An 18239-nucleotide genomic window follows, 5' to 3' on the forward strand; every position below is an offset into this window, starting at 1 on the left:
GGGGCGCGCCCTGCACCCTTGTCGTCGCCTCGGGACTCTTCTGCCTTGGTCTCCAAGTCCTACATGTGTCTTCTGGTCCAAGAAAAATCATCGTAAAGTTTTATTCCATTTGGACTCCATTTGATATTCCTTTTATGTAAAACTCAAAAATAAGGAAAAACAGAAACTGGCACTGGGCTCTGGGCTAATAAGTTAGTCCCAAAAATAATATAAAATAGCATATTAATGCATATAAAACATCCAAAATAGATAATATAATAGCATGGAACAATCAAAAGTTATAGATATGTTGGAGACGTATCAACCGCTGCCGGATCATGAAGGCTGCATGCTTGCAACCAAGTAGAGATCGAGACCATGCTTTCGGTCTTTGGTTTGAGGGATTGTTTGTGGGCGGTTCGCGGGATCGTTCATCGACACTTCGAGGGACTCCAAATACGATCTACATCGACACGTTCTTCTTCCGCTGCAACTAGGTGACAGCAGTGATCGTGATCCTAAACCGTTATGCATCTTCATATTGATCTTGGGTGTGCGTAGGCATGGATTTTTTTTGTTTTCTATTACGTTTCCCAACACCATCGTGCCAGGATGGTCGAGAAGGGCATGACGGTGAGATCACTCAAGGTCTCGGACAACGACACAATGCTGGACCGCGTGCCAGTGCATGTCGGCCTGACCATGGAGTAGGCGCAGGCGCACTACCGCCATGGCGAAGGAGGAGCGGCATGTGCCGGCTCCTATGTCTATGTACCGGTAGGTGCAGGAGGAGCAAAGGTACAACATGTTCCTCCTCGAGCAGCATCGGTTGGCGGACGGCCATATCTACGGCGAGGCGGCCGTGGCGAATCCGAACATCACTGTGAAGCAGCATGCGTTATACGAGGCCGCGCGTAGTCGTAACGTAGTGCCGGCATAGCTGGACGCGGAGGTGGCCACACACGCGCTGGCGATGCAAGCGGTCCAGGACCCTAACATTGCCGACCAACTTTCGTGGCCGCACGTGGCAGGTGGACAGTACGGATCGTCCACGTCCATCATTGACCTCACATCCATCAGCGCCGGCGACGGACAGGTCATGGACTCCTCCGAGGATGAGTATGTCATGGGAGGCGGCAGGGCATGGTGTCCCAAGTGGATCGGCCTATCTCTCATGTTTTACTCTTCCTCATTGGAATCTGCACCTCCACTTCACGGATCTTGAACCCCGCCGCCGTTCATGGTGACAACAAATGAATGACGTGATCGCCGATGCGCAATGCAGAGAAAGTGGACGACGGCCGCCACCGTAGGATAGGTTTAGGGTCGGGCAGATTTATAATGAAAAATGTTTAAAATGTAATGAATTTCATCTGGTTTATATAAAAATCTGCCGTGTTTTCGTGTATTTCGTCCGGTTAGCTTAAACGGTGGTTAAAATATATGCACGCATCGTTGGATGATCGCCCCCCGCATCCGTGTCCACAGGCTAATGCTCATATCCGTGGACGGATGCCGGAGTAAGTTTTGGTTAAGCGTTGGAGATGCCCTCATCGTTGGCATTGGGCTACTGGCTGGAGAGGCTGCGTGACGGCGACAGAGCTGTTAGGATTAAACCACGTCTAGGTGTGGTGACCAGCGTGTGTGTGTATGGTGCATGCTGCAGGCTAGAAAATTAGTTAGTTTGCATGGATAAGCTAGCTAGAGGTGTGGCTGCGTGCTGAATCATGCATGCATGGGCTGTTGAGAGCAGCCGAGTCCTTCGCGTGAGATCGTTGTGAGGGGTGGCCGGGCCGAGCGGATCACACCGTGCCAGAGTGTGTGTGCGCGTCGGGGCATAAAAGACCCCATGTATTGCTGATTGCAGGGTGGCACGTGCCACCGAGCGCCGGTATAAGCCGTGTGGAGCCATGTAGACACTGTAAGGAAGAAAAGGATTGGGGCGTTCGTGCGCCTATGGCGGCGTTCGTGCACCTGCCGAAAAATCTTGTGTCCACTGTTCTTCTTCTTCCACCTCTGTTCGAGTGAGAGGAAAGGTAGCTAGAGGGCTGCGGTTCCAACAATTGGTATCATGAGCTGGATCATCTTGGGCGTCGTTCTCCATGTCGGAGGCGTGCCGGCGGTGGCGGAGTTCGCCGGCGGCTGCGCGATGCTCCGGACCGTGTGTCGATCTATGGAGGTGTGTGGCGCGGCGAGGAGGCGGCGGTGGCTGCGGTGGCACTGTGAGGAGGCCGCGGAGGACCTGCATGGTGGCGGCTACAACGACACACAGCGGCATGGCGGCATGGAGGTGCTGCGCTGCGGTTGAGGCCGCAGCGGTGCAGGGCAATAAACTATGGCGGCGAGCCAGGAGTGACCGGTGTGTGTTATTGGTGCGCACTGGACGCGTCGGGCGCGTCGGGACCGCGGGCGCACGTACGAGCGTGCGGTTGACATTGGGAGGAGGTGTATGTCTCCGTTGTGCTCGAGTCCGTGCTGGAGTTCGGCTACATCCTTCCGGCGTTTGTCACTGGTGGCTGCCATGGCGGACGCGGAGGCGGCGCGCGATGAGCGTCTGATGCGGTCGGGCTCGTCGGGCGCGACGGGTGCGCGCGGGACTTGCGGGACGCACTGGTGCGGTCGGGCTCATTGGGCGCGTCAAGTGCGCGCGGGACGTGCGGGACGCAGAGGGACGCCAAGCGTGTGTCGCCGGCGGAGAAGGAGCTCCGCGTATGTCGCCGGGTCGTGCGGAGCACGGTGCGACTGACGTCAGTGCGCCATGTCGGGTCCGTAGCGGTGCGACCGGCGTCGGTGCGCCGGGTCGGGTCCGCGGGCTAGGTCACGGCCGTGGTGACGACAACGATGAGAGCTGCGATAACTCTGGCGACGGCAAGCCAAGTCGTGGTTTAGAGGGAGTGTTAGGATTAAACCACGTCTAGGTGTGGTGACCAGCGTGTGTGTGTATGGTGCATGCTGCAGGCTAGAAAATTAGTTAGTTTGCATGGATAAGCTAACTAGAGGTGTGGCTGCGTGCTGAATCATGCATGCATGGGCTGATGAGAGCAGCCGAGTCCTTCGCGTGAGATCGTTGTGAGGGGTGGCCGGGCCGAGCGGATCACACCGTGCCAGAGTGTGTGTGCGCGCCGGGGCATAAAAGACCCCTTGTATTGCTGATTGCAGGGTGGCACGTGCCACCGAGCGCCGGTATGAGCCGTGTGTAGCCATGTAGCCACTGTAAGGAAGAAAAAGATTGGGGCGTTCGTGCGCCCGTGGCGGCGTTCATGCGCCGGCCGGAAAATTTTGTGTTCACTGTTTTTTTTCTTCCACCTCCGTTCGAGTGAGAGGAGAGGTAGCTAGAGGGTTGCGGTTCCAACAAGAGCAAGACAAGGGCTCTGTGCCTTTTTCTTCTCGTACATGGTAAGGAAGGGTATAGCAACAATATCCAATGGCCAACGTGAGGCTATCGTGCGGCGAGGAAGGAGACCGATTCTTGACTTGGATCGGTCGATAGACACCAAGAAGTAGCCAATTTCACCATCGACAGAACAAAAGGAAGACTTGGCTGGATCTAGGACTAGGAGTAGACTAGTAGTCTCTAACGTTAACCACCTACTTACGAGCTAGTTAGACCTCGATCCGATCGAGTCTACACACATAAAAGTCCGATCTAAGTAGGGCATCTACAGCTAAGCTGGTTATTAATTAACTCCTCAGCAAGTGCTAGCGGAGTACTTACAGAGCAAACCAGTTAGCATACATACATTGGCACAGCTCCATACACGCGTGGTACGCGCGCGCACGCGACCGGACGAACGAACTAATGGCGAGGCCGCACGCCGTCGTTGTGCCGTTCCCGGGCTCCGGTAACATCAACCCGGCGCTGCAGCTGGCCAAGCTGCTGCACCGCCACGGCGTCTACATCACCTTTGTCAACACCGAGCACAACCACCGCGTCATGGAGACGACGGAGGGCGCCGCTGCCGTGCGTGGCCGCGAGGGGTTCCAGTTCGAGGCGATCCCGGACGGGCTTCTGGAGGCTGACCGGGACGCCGGGGACTACGACCTCGACCTGTCTGCCGCCACGAGCCACCGGTGCGCGGGGCCGCTGAGGGAGCTCATCCTGCGTGTCAATGGCAGGCCGGGCGTGCCACCGGTGACGTGCGTGGTGCCAACGGCGCTGATGAGCTTCGCGCTGGACGTGGCGCGGGAGCTGGGCGTGCCGAGCATGGTGCTTTGGGGAGGTAGCGCCGCATCGCTGATGGGCCACATGCGGCTCCGGGAGCTAAAGGAAAGAGGCTATGTGCCACTCAAAGGTAATAGCAGAGCCAAATTACTAACCATGTTAGTATTTCACAAAAATGTGGTGCTATTAATCGAATCATATGCTATACTCAATCACTAGAACGTGTGTGATTTTTACAGTGCATCTATTGTTCATCCTTACACCTTCAAAGTTTACACACATGTACTATACATCTGTGTTTGATTTTTCTACTTCCGCTTTAAACTTTTATAATACGTTTTTATAAAAGTTTACAGAGAGAAATTTAAAAAAATAAAGAGCTCCATGAAACTCGTCCTCAATTTAGCATTTTTGGCCAAACTCCTCACTATTGAGTCGCCGCAAGTCGCCAAATCTATGATCAAAATAGGTGTTAGTGGGGAACATTTTGTATATTGAATTACACCTGCCAAAATTCTTATGAAAGTCCTACGGTGCAAAGAATACTTCAAAATCGCTTCTGCATGAGGATGGCCATAGCTAAGCTATATAACTGAGAATGCATTTCTAATCCAGTTGACAGTAAATACATAGAAGAGATAATTCATCTGTCATATGATTTATCTAAATTATTACTATCCTATAGGCATTTTGCATGCTTTTATCAATGTTATATTGTTACTTTTTAAATCGACACTTTGCGAACCAGTGAACCAACCCGTGGGGTCTATCCTTATAGGGTGCGGAAAACAAAATATTTTGTCGTTCTGATCAATGCACACCGGAAGGGTCGTTCTGACTCATCAAGACCTTGAAAGTCCCATTAAAATATAATCAATCATTTTGCTCAAGGGGCATATGCATGTGTAAGAGAGATTCTCTCACAAGCTATAAAAGTCAAAGTATTGCAAGATCAGCTTAATTAAGCGCTTAACTTGCTGTTGTTCTGATCTAGGGTATACTTTACCGGTAACTACATATGGGCCCTGAGATCCTTTGATCTCTTTATCCACTACTACCTCCGTTCCCGAATTATGTTTGGCTCAAATAGATGTATATATAGTACTCCTTTTTTTTCAAAATATAAGGCGTGTGATGACTTTTCTGACCTTCATCGCATAATTTTGACTATGAATCATACTTATTGTATGCCTACAAAATTATTGATATATGCGATAAAATTGTTTTGTAAGACAAATACAATGATACTATTAATACATGTTTAATCCATATATTTTGGTATATATATAAATGGTCAAAGTCGTGCAAAAACCCTGTAAAATCCAAAATGGCTTATATTCTGAAAAGGAGGGAGTACTATTTTAATGTTAGATATGCACATTTGAGCGACAAGCAATTCTGCACGGATGGAGTACTACTTAAAGAAAATCTAAAGAGTACATCTAAAACTTTTCAAATAAAATCTAAACCGATATAGTGTGTCGGAAATGAAATATAAATTTCTAAGTTTCTATGAAGACAAAGTACGAAAGTGATCCGGACGCCACCAAAAGAGAGAACGACATTAGCCAAGTTGATTTTCGTTCCCCTCTTGCAAGGCGCTAGGGAAATTCTTCCTCTCCTCGATATTCGCCGGCGAGCCTATGAATTCGCATCCCCTCTGCTTGCCGCTCCGGTGACAGGGAAGGAAATTCTGGTGCCTCGACTCTGGCAAGTAGATAGCTAGGTAGGATTTTAGTCCTAGCAGGGGGCGGCACACCGACAGGTGATTGCACTTCTTCTTCAAGTCAGTCTTCCGGGCACTAATTCGCCTCAAGTTTGTGTGTCGGGACGGATTAGACGGAGCTCCGGCGCAGGTTTCTACCAGCTCCTCAAGGCGACGAGGTTAGGGTTTTCCACGGTGCATACGCAACTACGAGATTTGATGTCATATTCTTCAGATCGATTCAATGATTCAATGACGAGGACTGCGGTTCTGGGGCGCTGGTCATGAGAAGCACGTGTGTGAAGACTTCTTGGCTTTCACCAACAAGGTAAGGCTGGCTTCAGTATGGAAGAGGCGACAACGACACATCAAACGACTCATTCTGGCGGCGGCAATGGTCATTCAGTGGTCCATGGGTCTTAAAGTAATTTTTATTATGCTTGAGGTGCTTTATACATCTGGTGATTTTTTATAATAGATCTGATCCTTTTCGAAATAAGAGGAGGGGGTGGGTAATGGGAACTGCACACTCCTACATCGTACTACCTTCAGTCATTTTTACTCTGCTTATAAGATTTGTGTGAAGTACCTCGTAAAGTTTAACCAACTTTCTAAAAAAAGTATCAACATTCACAATACGATATCAATATTATTAGATGTGTTATGAATTTAATTTTCAAATTATGTAATTTTAGTATTGTAGATGTTGATATATTTATATATGGCCAAATATTACTAATTTTGACTCCTAAAAAATCTTATAAACAGAGTAAAAAGGACCAGAAAGGATCTGAACAAACCATAATCTTAGGGATCTCATTTGAATATTCAGATTGTATTGTGATGTATACAAAAAAAACTTCAAACAATTACTTTCCCCTTTAGGCCCGGCATCACCCGACCAACGCTCTTTCTTACCGTTGTCGCCGCCGACAAGTGCCTTGTCGCGATAGAGCTCACACCCAAGGCGGGGTTGATAGTTCCAGGCTATGTGGCGAGGCATCGAGACGGTGCAATGGATTTGTCCGTTACGGCGGGCCCCTTGCATCGGATCCAAGTTGCGACCTGACCTGGCCGCACCAAAAGCAACCGCATGCATGGTCCTCGTCCTTCTCTCCCTTCTCTCAACTGGACAGATTAAGATTAATTTGTGAATAGGGTTGGATGGCCCTCGTCCGCATCATGTCCGTGGATCACTTCGGACATAAAAACGGACATTTGTGGTGTCCATTTGCGGGTTAGGCGAGCTACGACTTGCAGCTAATTACTTAGCATTATTTGAAATTAATATAAACACTTTGTTGTATATCAGAACCAAGTAACCTTAGTCCCCCCCCCCAAATACGAACTAGAAAATGTTGTAGTATTCATGAACCATGGTGTTTTGCGATGTGCTTAGCTAGTTACAACTCTTAAAACCATGATTTTTGATAATTGTGACTTTTTAAATAAACAATTAACTTTATTAATTGCAAATAATAGTTAAATCGTCAATAAGAAGAGGTACAATCTCATCCAGCTCCTCAAAATAGTCCCTTATCATGGAAATTTTCGCTAATCTAGCTAGTTCATGGGCCACCTTATTTGCTTCACTATTACAATGTTCAAATCTAGTAAGAGCAAAATCACAAGCCAAAAAATAGTCGCCGCCGCTCCCACCGATTGTCCCCCATTCTTCATTGTGTTGATGACTTCAATATTATGTGAGTTAACAACAAGGTGATTGCATCCTGCCCTCTGTGCAAGTAATAATTCAAACCTGAGAGCCAAATTTTCTACTGTCAGAACATCCGCACACCAGTCAAACTTTCAGTTTCCGCCAACAATAGATCTTCCTTTATCATCTCTGAGAACAGCCCCAGCTGTGCCTCTAAGCAGATCATGATCAAATGAAGCATCAACATTCAGCTTAACAAGTCTCACGGGAGGTTTGCTCCATCCTCCTTTTCTACTAGATGCATTTGGGGAATGGGCATCTACATAGTTTGTTGTTATTTCCCTAATCCTCAAGGAGGATTGTTGCGTGTTTTGAGCCTTACCTTCATGAACCAGCATATGTCTATTCCACCATAGATACCAAGCGGTTCTAGCTACCAGTTCACATACATTATGGATTCCTAGAGTATATAGTTCATTATCTGGCATGAGAAGTAAAAATTCTAGGATTGCTTCTCCCGTCCAATCAATAACACATGCGTCTTTAATCACCCGTATATTCCGAACTTATTCCAAACCTTTTTCGCCTTCTGACAGTGGAACAATACATGTTTAGTATCTTTCGGTCCATTCGAGCATGAGGGGCATATAGGCGAAACCTTCATGTGTCTGTTGGCAAGCGTAACACAACATGGAAGGGTACCATGCAGCGTATGCCAAATAAAGGAGTTTACCTTTGCCGTACAAGACAATTTCCAAATCTTTCCCCAAATAGGATTGACACTGAATCTACCCATACCGTTGATATAATGCAATTTATTTCCATGTTGTTGGTTCCATTACTCCAAATAAGCAGATCAAAACAACCATTTCTTGAATAGCTCCACGCAATGAAGCCTGTCATATTATGCATATGAAGGGGAATAGCGAGAACTCTTTGAGCATCAATTGGCCACAAAATTTGTCTCACCAAATCTCCGTCCCAACAGTTCATAACTGGATCATTGAGATCAGATACCTTTGACAAAAGGTGCCCTCTTATAGGCGTGATAATTTTCCTATTCGCACCGTGAGGAACGCATGCATCTCTCCAAATATCAATTTTTTTTACCATTTCAACTCGCCAGATATAACCATTTTTCAGCGAGTTAACTCCTGCCATAATGCTTTGCCAAGTAAAAAGCAAAACTTTTTTAATCCTAGATGATAACGTCCACACGTGTGGCATGAAGCAACATGGCCCAAACGCCTCAATTACCATTCATTTTCTCACGTCAAAACAGATGACATCAGTGAGAATCTTTTTGGTTTTCGGCTTAAAAATGTTTTATCTCCTATTTAAACTCCAATTAAAAATTCGTTTTCACCATTAAATCCGTTTTGACGAGATCTTCAAAACTAGATCCCATCTTGATATGTTTTGACGATTTTTTGTCAATAGTTGCCATAATATTTACACTGTAGTTGCCATAATGTTTACACTAAAGTTGCCACGTGGCAGTTTTAGTTTATAGATCATGGCAATTTTAGTATTTTGACCGTGGCAATTCCATTACTTTGACCATGAAAATTATTTTTTGTATGAACCATGGCAATTTTAAGTACATGTATCATGGCAATTTTAGTTTATGGTTCATGGCAAGTCTAGTTTCTTAATTCCCCGTTTTATAATATGTCAAAATTTACTTTAAACATAGAAGAAAAATAGCTGGAACATATCATGACAACTTCAATGTGAACACCATGGCAATTCATGTGCAATAGACATGTCAACTTTTAACAAAAAAAAGTCATCGAAACATATCGATATGAGATCTAGTTTCGAAGATCTCGTCGTGATGGATTTAATGATGAAAACGAATCTTCAATAGGATTTTTTATTTAATAGATAATACATTTTAGAAACTGGAGATCCAAAAAGATTTTCACATGCATGCACGTGATGACGTGACAATTTGTTGGCTTTAGAGACGTGTGGTGCGTCTTTCTTCTTTTCCTGCCACATGTGTGACAGTTATTGACATCCTTTTAATTAGCAACATTAAGCCGTTTTCCTAGACTTGATTTATTCATTCCATGATTATTACGTAAGCTTGCAGACGAGAGCTGCTACACGAACGGACACCTGAGTACAACGCTCATCGACTGGATCCCGGGCATGCCACCGATCAGCCTCGGAGACGTCTCCAGCTTCGTCCGCACCACTGACCCGAACGACTTCGGCCTCCATTTCAACATCGTGGAGGCTAACGGCTGCACCAAGGCCGGCGCGCTCATCATCAACACCTTTGACGACCTAGAAGCCGACGTCCTTGCCGCTCTCCGCGCCGAGTACCCGCGCATCTACACCGTCGGTCCCCTAGGCTCCCTCCTCAACCACCGGCTAAGGGACGACGACGATGCCTTTGTCAGCGGCCTGAGCCTGTGGAAGCAGGACACCGAGTGCCTCGCATGGCTAGACACGCAGCAGCCGGGCTCCGTCGTGTACGCCAACTTCGGCAGCCTTACGGTCGTTTCCACCGACCAGCTCGCCGAGTTCGCGTGGGGTCTCGCGGCCAGTGGCCACTCGTTTGTCTGGTCCATCAGGGACAACCTCGTCCCCGGCACCGGAGCTGGCCTGAGCTCGCTGCTGCCGGCGGAGTTCGTTGCGGCGACGGCAGGGCGGTGCTGCCTGACCACCTGGTGCCCGCAGGATCGGGTTCTTGGTCATCCGGCCGTGGGGTGCTTCCTGACGCACAACGGGTGGAACTCCACTTGCGAGAGCGTGGCGGCCGGCGTGCCGATGGTGTGCTGGCCAGGGTTCGCGGACCAGTACACCAACTGCAAGTACGCCTGCGAGGTGTGGGGCGTGGGCCTCCAGGTTGACGAGGAGGTGAGGAGGGAGCAGGTGGCCAGCCACGTCAGGCATGCGATGAAGGCAGAGGAGATGCGGGGGAGCGCGGCTCGGTGGAAGTCCAAGGCGGAGGAGGCCGTGGCGCCCGGCGGATTGTCGTGCGAGAACCTGCAGAGCATGGTCAGAGCGCTCGGCTGTGCCAGTGCCGAAGCCCAAGGAGTTTGACTGATCGACCAGGATCGGGTTCACCCGGCCCTCACGCAAAGTGTTCTCCGACTGCAATTGCATCAGTGATGGCAATAAAGTGCCTGTAAGGCTTAATCCACTGCTCGTTATTTATTTTCGTACTCTGTAATTCGAATATCCAACACAGCCGTTCGATCGCACCGTGATGCAGGAGTATATGCTTTTGGATCGTTTGATTGATGCGGATAAATGGATTTTGGGCACAAGCTTAGCTTGGTACAATTAATTCACGAATCTGATAACGCCCGAACGCCACGGACGAGCTCATGACAAAAGGAGCATTTTCGATGACAAGTTTAGTAAAGCAAGGATGATAACTTCAGTTGACAGACATGACAATTTTCATGTTTTAGTTTATTTTTAACGAAAATTACCATGTGTGTCAATTAAATTGTCATCCTTACATCATTAGACCATTGAAAATGATCGATTTGTCATGTGCTCGTACCTGATGTCATGTACTTGTCATTTCCATTAATTTAGACAGTGGTGAAGGACGAAAAAGATTTAAAACATGACGGACAACATAAAAAATAAATCATACACACTACAATGCATAATTTATTTAGAGAGTGAACTTCCGTTTTTACATTTTATTTTAACATTTTTGTCAGACTACCCCATTTAATAGTTTTCCATTGGATTACCCCATCTAGCCAGAATCGTGTCATTTTTTTTCTCGAATACGCATGAGTGTGCGTATCTTATATTAAGAGAAGGAAAGGGGAAGACACCGCATCCACGGTTATTTACAACACATCTTACAACGCCTTCCACCCTCAATACATCCTAGCGGATTACCCGCCCTCGCTCTCTTGGGGAACGTTACATAAAATAAAAAATTTCCTATGTTCACCAAGATCAATCTATGAGTTCATCTAGCAATGAGAGAGGGGAGTGCATCTACATACCCTTGTAGATCGTGAGCGGAAGCGTTCAAGAGAACGGGGTTGAGGGAGTCGTACTCGTCGTGATCCAAATCATCGGAGATCCTAGCGCCGAATGGACGGCACCTCTGCGTTCAACACACGTACGGTCAGCGTGACGTCTCCTCCTTCTTGATCCAGCAAGGGGGAAGGAGAGGTTGATGAAGATCCAGCAGCACGACGGCGTGATGGTGGATGCAGCAGGGTTCCGGCAGGGCTTCGCCAAGCGTTTGCGGGAGGAGGAGGTGTAGCAAGGGGGGAGGGAGGCGCCAGGTGTCAGGGTGCGGCTGCCCTCCCACCCCCCCCCCTCTTTATATAGGGACCCCAGGGGGGGCGCCAGCCCTAGGAGATGGGATCTCCTAGGGGGGCGGCGGCCAAGGGGGGAAACTTGCCCCCCAAGGCAAGTGGAGGCGCCCCCTCCCCTAGGGTTCCCAACCCTAGGCGCAGAGGGGTGGCCCAGGGGGGGCGCACCAGCCCACCGGGGGCTGGTTCCCCTCCCACTTCAGCCCATGCGGCCCTCCGGGATGGGTGGCCCCACCCGGTGGACCCCAGGGACCCTTCCGGTGGTCCCGGTACAATACCGGTGACCCCCGAAACTTTCCCGATGGCCGAAACTCGACTTCCCATATATAATTCTTTACCTCCGGACCATTCCGGAACTCCTCGTGACATCCGGGATCTCATCCGGGACTCCGAACAACTTTCGTTTGCTGCATACTAATATCTCTACAACCCTAGCGTCACCGAACCTTAAGTGTGTAGACCCTACGGGTTCGGGAGACATGTAGACATGACCGAGACGGCTCTCCGGTCAATAACCAACAGCGGGATCTGGATACCCATGTTGGCTCCTACATGCTCCTCGATGATCTCATCGGATGAACCACGATGTCGAGGATTCAAGCAACCCCGTATACAATTCCCTTTGTCAATCGGTATGTTACTTTCTCGAGATTCGATCGTCGGTATCCCAATACCTCGTTCAATATCGTTACCGGCAAGTCACTTTACTCGTACCGTAATGCATGATCCCGTGACCAGACACTTCGTCACTTTGAGCTCATTATGATGATGCATTACCGAGTGGGCCCAGAGATACCTCTCCGTCATACGGAGTGACAAATCCCAGTCTCGATCCGTGTCAACCCAACAGACACTTTCGGAGATGCCCGCAGTATACCTTTATAGTCACCCAGTTACGTTGTGATGTTTGATACACCCAAAGCACTCCTACGGTATCCGGGAGTTACACGATCTCATGGTCTAAGGAAAATATACTTGACATTGGAAAAGCTCTAGCAAACAAACTACACGATCTTGTGCTATGCTTAGGATTGGGTCTTGTCCATCACATCATTCTCCTAATGATGTGATCCCGTTATCAATGACATATAATGTCCATAGTCAGGAAACCATGACTATCTGTTGATCGACGAGCTAGTCAACTAGAGGCTCACTAGGGACATATTGTGGTCTATGTATTCACACGTGTATTACGATTTCCGGATAATACAATTATAGCATGAATAAAAGACAATTATCATGAACAAGGAAATATAATAATAATCCTTTTATTATTGCCTCTAGGGCATATTTCCAACAGTCTCCCACTTGCACTAGAGTCAATAATCTAGTTACATTGTGATGAATCGAACACCCATAGAGTTCTGGTGTTGATCATGTTTTGCTCGCGGAAGAGGTTTAGTCAACGGATCTGCGACATTCAGTTCCGTATGTACTTTGCAAATATCTATGTCTCCATCTTGAACATATTCACGGATGGAGTTGAAACGACGCTTGATGTGCCTGGTCTTCTTGTGAAACCTGGGCTCCTTGGCAAGGGCAATAGCTCCAGTGTTTTCACAGAAGAGAGTGATTGGCCCCGACGCATTGGGTATGACTCCTAGGTCGGTGATGAACTCCTTTATCCATATTGCTTCATGCGCTGCCTCCGAGGCTGCCATGTACTCCGCTTCACATGTAGATCCCGCCACGACGCTCTGCTTGCAACTGCACCAGCTTACTGGTCCCGGTACAATACCGGTGACCCCGAAACCTTCCCGATGGTCGAAACTGGACTTCCTATATATAAATATTTACCTCCGGACCATTCCGGAACTCCTCGTGACATCCGGGACTCCTAACAACTTTCGGGTTACCGTGTGCTAATATCTCTACAACCCTAGCGTCATCGAACCTTAAGTGTGTAGACCCTACGGGTTCGGGAGACATGCAGACATGACCGAGAAGACTCTCCGGTCAATAACCAACAGCGGGATCTGGATACCCATGTTGGCTCCCACAAGATCCACGATGATCTCATCGGATGAACCACGATGTCGAGGATTCAATCAATCCGTATACAATTCCCTTTGTCAATCGGTACGTTACTTGCCCGAGACTCGATCGTCGGTATCCCAATACCTTGTTCAGTCTCGTTACCGGAAAGTCACTTTACTCGTATCGTAATGCATGATCCCATGATCAATCACTTGATCACTTTGAGCTCATTATGATGATGCATTACCGAGTGGGCCCAGAGATACCTCTCCGTCATACGGAGTGACAAATCCCAGTCTCGATTCGTGCCAACCCAAAAGACACTTTCGGAGATACCTGTAATGTACCTTTATAGTCACCCAGTTACGTTGTGATGTTTGGCACACCCAAGGCACTCCTACGGTATCCGGGAGTTGCACAATCTCATGGTCTAAGGAAATGATACTTGACATTCAGAAAAGCTACAGCAAACGAACTACACGATCTTTGAGCTAAGCTTAGGATTGGGTCTTCTCCATCACATCATTCTCCTAATGATGTGATCCCGTTATCAATGACATCTAATGTCCATAGTCAGGAAACCATGACTATCCTTTGATCAACGAGCTAGTCAACTAGAGGCTCACTAGGGACGTGTTGTGGTCTATGTATTCACACATGTATTACAATTTCCGGATAACACAATTATAGCATGAACAATAGACAATTATCATGAACAAAGAAATATAATAATAACCATTTTATTATTGCCTCGAGGGCATATTTCCAACAGTCTCCCACTTGCACTAGAGTCAATATTCTAGTTACATTGCGATGAATCAAACACCCATGCAGTTCTGGTGTTGATCATGTTTTGCTCTAGGGAGAGGTTTAGTCAATGGATCTGCTACATTTAGGTCCGTATGTACTTTACAAATCTCTATGTCTCCATTTTGAACACTTTCATGAATGGAGTTGAAGCGACGCTTGATATGCCTGGTCTTCCTGTGAAACCTGGGCTCCTTGGCAAGGGCAATAGCTCCAGTGTTGTCATAGAAGAGAGTCATCGGGCTCGACGCATTGGGTATGACTCCTAGGTCAGTAATGAACTCCTTCACCCAGACTGCTTCTTGTGCTGCCTCCGAGGCTGCCATGTACTCCGCTGCACATGTAGATCCCGCCACAACGCTTTGCTTGCAACTCCACCAGCTTACTGCCCCACCATTCAAAATATACACGTATCCGGTTTGTGACTTAGAGTCATCCAGATCTGTGTCGAAGCTAGCATCGACGTAACCCTTTACGACGAGCTCTTCGTCACCTCCATAAACGAGAAACATGTCCTTTGTCCTTTTCAGGTACTTCAGGATATTCTTGACCGCTGTCCAGTGTTCCTTGCCGGGATTACTTTGGTACCTTCTTACCAAACTTACGGTAAGGTTTACATCAGGTCTGGTACACAGCATGGCATACATAATAGATCCTATGGCCGAGGCATAGGGGATGACACTCATCTCTTCTTTATCTTCTGCCGTGGTCGGGCATTGAGCTGAGATCAATCTCACACCTTGCAATACAGGCAAGAACCCTTTCTTGGACTGATCCATATTAAACTTCTTCAATATCTTATCAAGGTATGTGCTTTTGAAAGACCTATGAGGCGTCTCGATCTATCCCTATAGATCTTGATGCCTAATATGTAAGCAGCTTCTCCAAGGTCCTTCATTAGAAAACACTTATTCAAGTAGGCCTTAATGCTGTCCAATAGTTCTATATCATTTCCCATCAAAAGTATGTCATCTACATATAATATGAGAAATGCTACAGAGCTCCCACTCACTTTCTTGTAAACGCAGACTTCTCCATAAGTCTGCATAAACCCAAACGCTTTGATCATTTCATCAAAGCGAATGTTCCAACTCCGAGATGCTTGCACCAGCCCATAAATGGATCGCTGGAGCTTGCACACCTTGTTAGCATTCTTACGATCGACAAAACCTTCCGACTGCATCATATACAGTTCTTCCTTAAGATGTCTGTTAAGGAATGCCGTTTTGACGTCCATCTGCCATATCTCATAATCATAGTATGCAGCAATTGCTAACATGATTTAGACGGACTTCAGCTTCGCTACGGGAGAGAAAGTCTCATCATAGTCAACCCCTTGAACTTGCCGATAACCCTTAGCGACAAGTCGAGCTTTATAGATGGTAATATTACCATCCGCGTCCGTCTTCTTCTTAAAGATCCATTTGTTTTCTATTGCTAGCCGATCATCGGGCAAGTCTGTCAAAGTCCATACTTTGTTTTCATACATGGATTCTATCTCGGATTGCATGACTTCAAGCCATTTGGTGGAATCTGGGCCCTCCATCGCTTCTTCATAGTTCGAAGGTTCACCGTTGTCTAACAACATGATTTCCAGGACAGGGTTGCAATACCACTCTAGTGTGGAACGTGTCCTTGTGGACCTACGAAGTTCAGTAGCAACTTGATCCGAAGTACCTTGATCATCATCATTAATTTCCTCTCCAGTCGGTGTAGGCACCACAGGAACATTTTCCTGAGCTGCACTACTTTCCGGTTCAAGAGGTAGTACTTCATCGAGTTCTACTTTCCTCCCACTTACTCCTTTCGAGAGAAACTCTTTTTCTAGAAAGGATCCGTTCTTGGCAACAAAGATCTTGCCCTCAGATCTTAAGTAGAAGGTATACCCAATGGTTTCCTTAGGGTATCCTATGAAGATGCATTTTTCCGACTTGGGTTCGAGCTTTTCAGGTTGAAGTTTCTTGACATAAGCATCGCATCCCCAAACTTTTAGAAACGACAACTTAGGTTTCTTCCCAAACCATAATTCATATGGTGTCGTCTCAACGGATTTAGACGGAGCCCTATTTAAAGTGAATGTAGTTGTCTCTAAAGCGTATCCCCAAAATGATAGCGGTAAATCGGTAAGAGACATCATAGATCGCACCATATCCAATAGAGTGCGATTACGATGTTCGGACACACCGTTACGCTGAGGTGTTCCAGGCGGCGTGAGTTGTGAAACGATTCCACATTTCCTTAAGTGTGTACCAAATTCGCGACTTAGATATTCTCTGTCACATCCCTAGTTCTGGTATGACCTAGACTAGCTAGTCATTTGTGCATCATGTTTAAATATCATTTAAATTTGAAATGAGGATTGGTGGAACCCTCAGAATCATTTTGAAAATGACCCAAATAAAAATTTCTCCAAAAGGGTCCAAGTAAATGCTCATGTTGCTCTCTGAAAATATTGGGCAGAGATAAAAATCAAACCAATATTTTTAGGATCTCATAAGTATTTAATTTTGGCCATTTGGATTAAACCGATAAATATTTGCATTGGAAATATATTAGTTATATATATTAATATATGTCCAAAAATTATGCCACCTGTTGGGGAGCTCTGGATTAATATAGCTAGCTCCTGCAAAAATTGGCATAAGGTAATTAAATGATTTAATATTTTAATTAAATCAAAACAAATGTCAGAAAAATTAGAAAATAGAAAAAAACAGAAAAAAAACCTTACCTGGGCTTCTTACCTGGCACCTCTGGCCCAGCAAGCCAGCCCAGCCCACCACCGCCGTCGTCCTCCTGGCGCCAGTCGGCCAGGCGTGTGGCCGACGCGCACGCACGGGCGGAGCGCCACGCCACCAGCTCGCCTGCCTGCCTACCCTGCCAGCGCGACGCCGCGACACTTCTTCTCGGTGCCGCCCCGATCCTCTGGCCCCACCCCCTCTCTCCCGTGCTTTTCCCCTTCTCTCTCTCTCTCTCCCGAGAATCACCGTCGCCGCCGTCCATAGCCACCGTGGCCTCGGCCACTGCCGCACCTCCCCGACACGCTTCTCAGCTCCGCCGCGACCCCCTCTCCCTCCTCACCGAGCAAAGCAACCGGGCGAGCTCCGCTTCATCGCCATCGCCGTCGTCTTCAAGCTTCGGCCGACGAGATCGCCGTCGTCACTCCGGCTGCCCCAAGCCTTCCCCGAGCTCGCTGACGATGCCGTTGGATTTGCTGTGAGCCCCGCCGTCGAACCCCCCCTTCTCCCCTGCCTCCCCGTGCCCCGCAGGCCGATCCCGCTCGCGCCCGAACTCCGGCCTCCGCCCAAGTGGTCGCCGCCGTCGATTTAGGCCGTCTCCGGTGAAACGGAGGGCACCAGTGGATGCGCGCGAGCCCCAGCTTCCCGCGCGTGCCCTTCGCTGCTCGATTGGGCGCCGGAGTGGCAATCTCGCGCCCTCCGCCGCGTTTGCTGTCGCCGGTGGCTAAACGCCGGCGTGTTAGCCCAGTTGACCAGGGGGTTTGACCTCCCCTGGCTCAATGACAAGTGGGGCCCGTCCCTGCTAATTCTAGTTTAGGATTAGTTTAAATTTAATTAACCTCTGTTACTTAACCATGACACTGTCGGGTGGACCCCACGTGTCAGATTTGACCTGGACAGCCGCGTT

At 47.9% G+C, this 18239-nt stretch overlaps 1 protein-coding gene across 1 annotated transcript; it reads left to right on the forward strand.

Moving 5' to 3' along the window:
- Positions 1–3732: 3732 nt before the first annotated feature.
- On the forward strand, positions 3733–10856 carry LOC119335969 (UDP-glycosyltransferase 85A3-like). Its single transcript, XM_037608010.1, has 2 exons — positions 3733–4271; positions 9602–10856. The coding sequence occupies exons 1-2, from the start codon at positions 3779–3781 to the stop codon at positions 10558–10560; spliced, it is 1452 nt and encodes a 483-aa protein (XP_037463907.1). The 5' UTR covers positions 3733–3778; the 3' UTR covers positions 10561–10856.
- Positions 10857–18239: the final 7383 nt, after the last annotated feature.

This window comes from Triticum dicoccoides, chromosome 7B (genome assembly GCF_002162155.2).
Source record: "Triticum dicoccoides isolate Atlit2015 ecotype Zavitan chromosome 7B, WEW_v2.0, whole genome shotgun sequence".
Classification (NCBI taxonomy): Eukaryota; Viridiplantae; Streptophyta; class Magnoliopsida; order Poales; family Poaceae; genus Triticum; species Triticum dicoccoides.

What these genes read in the sequence shown, in the direction of transcription:
- LOC119335969 (XM_037608010.1), top strand. Translation starts at nt 3,779, where the DNA reads ATGGCGAGGCCGCACGCCGTCGTTGTGCCGTTCCCGGGCTCCGGTAAC. An exon ending in AGGCTATGTGCCACTCAAAG is followed by an intron (nt 4,272 to 9,601) that starts GTAATAGCAGAG and finishes GTAAGCTTGCAG; the next exon opens with ACGAGAGCTGCTACACGAAC.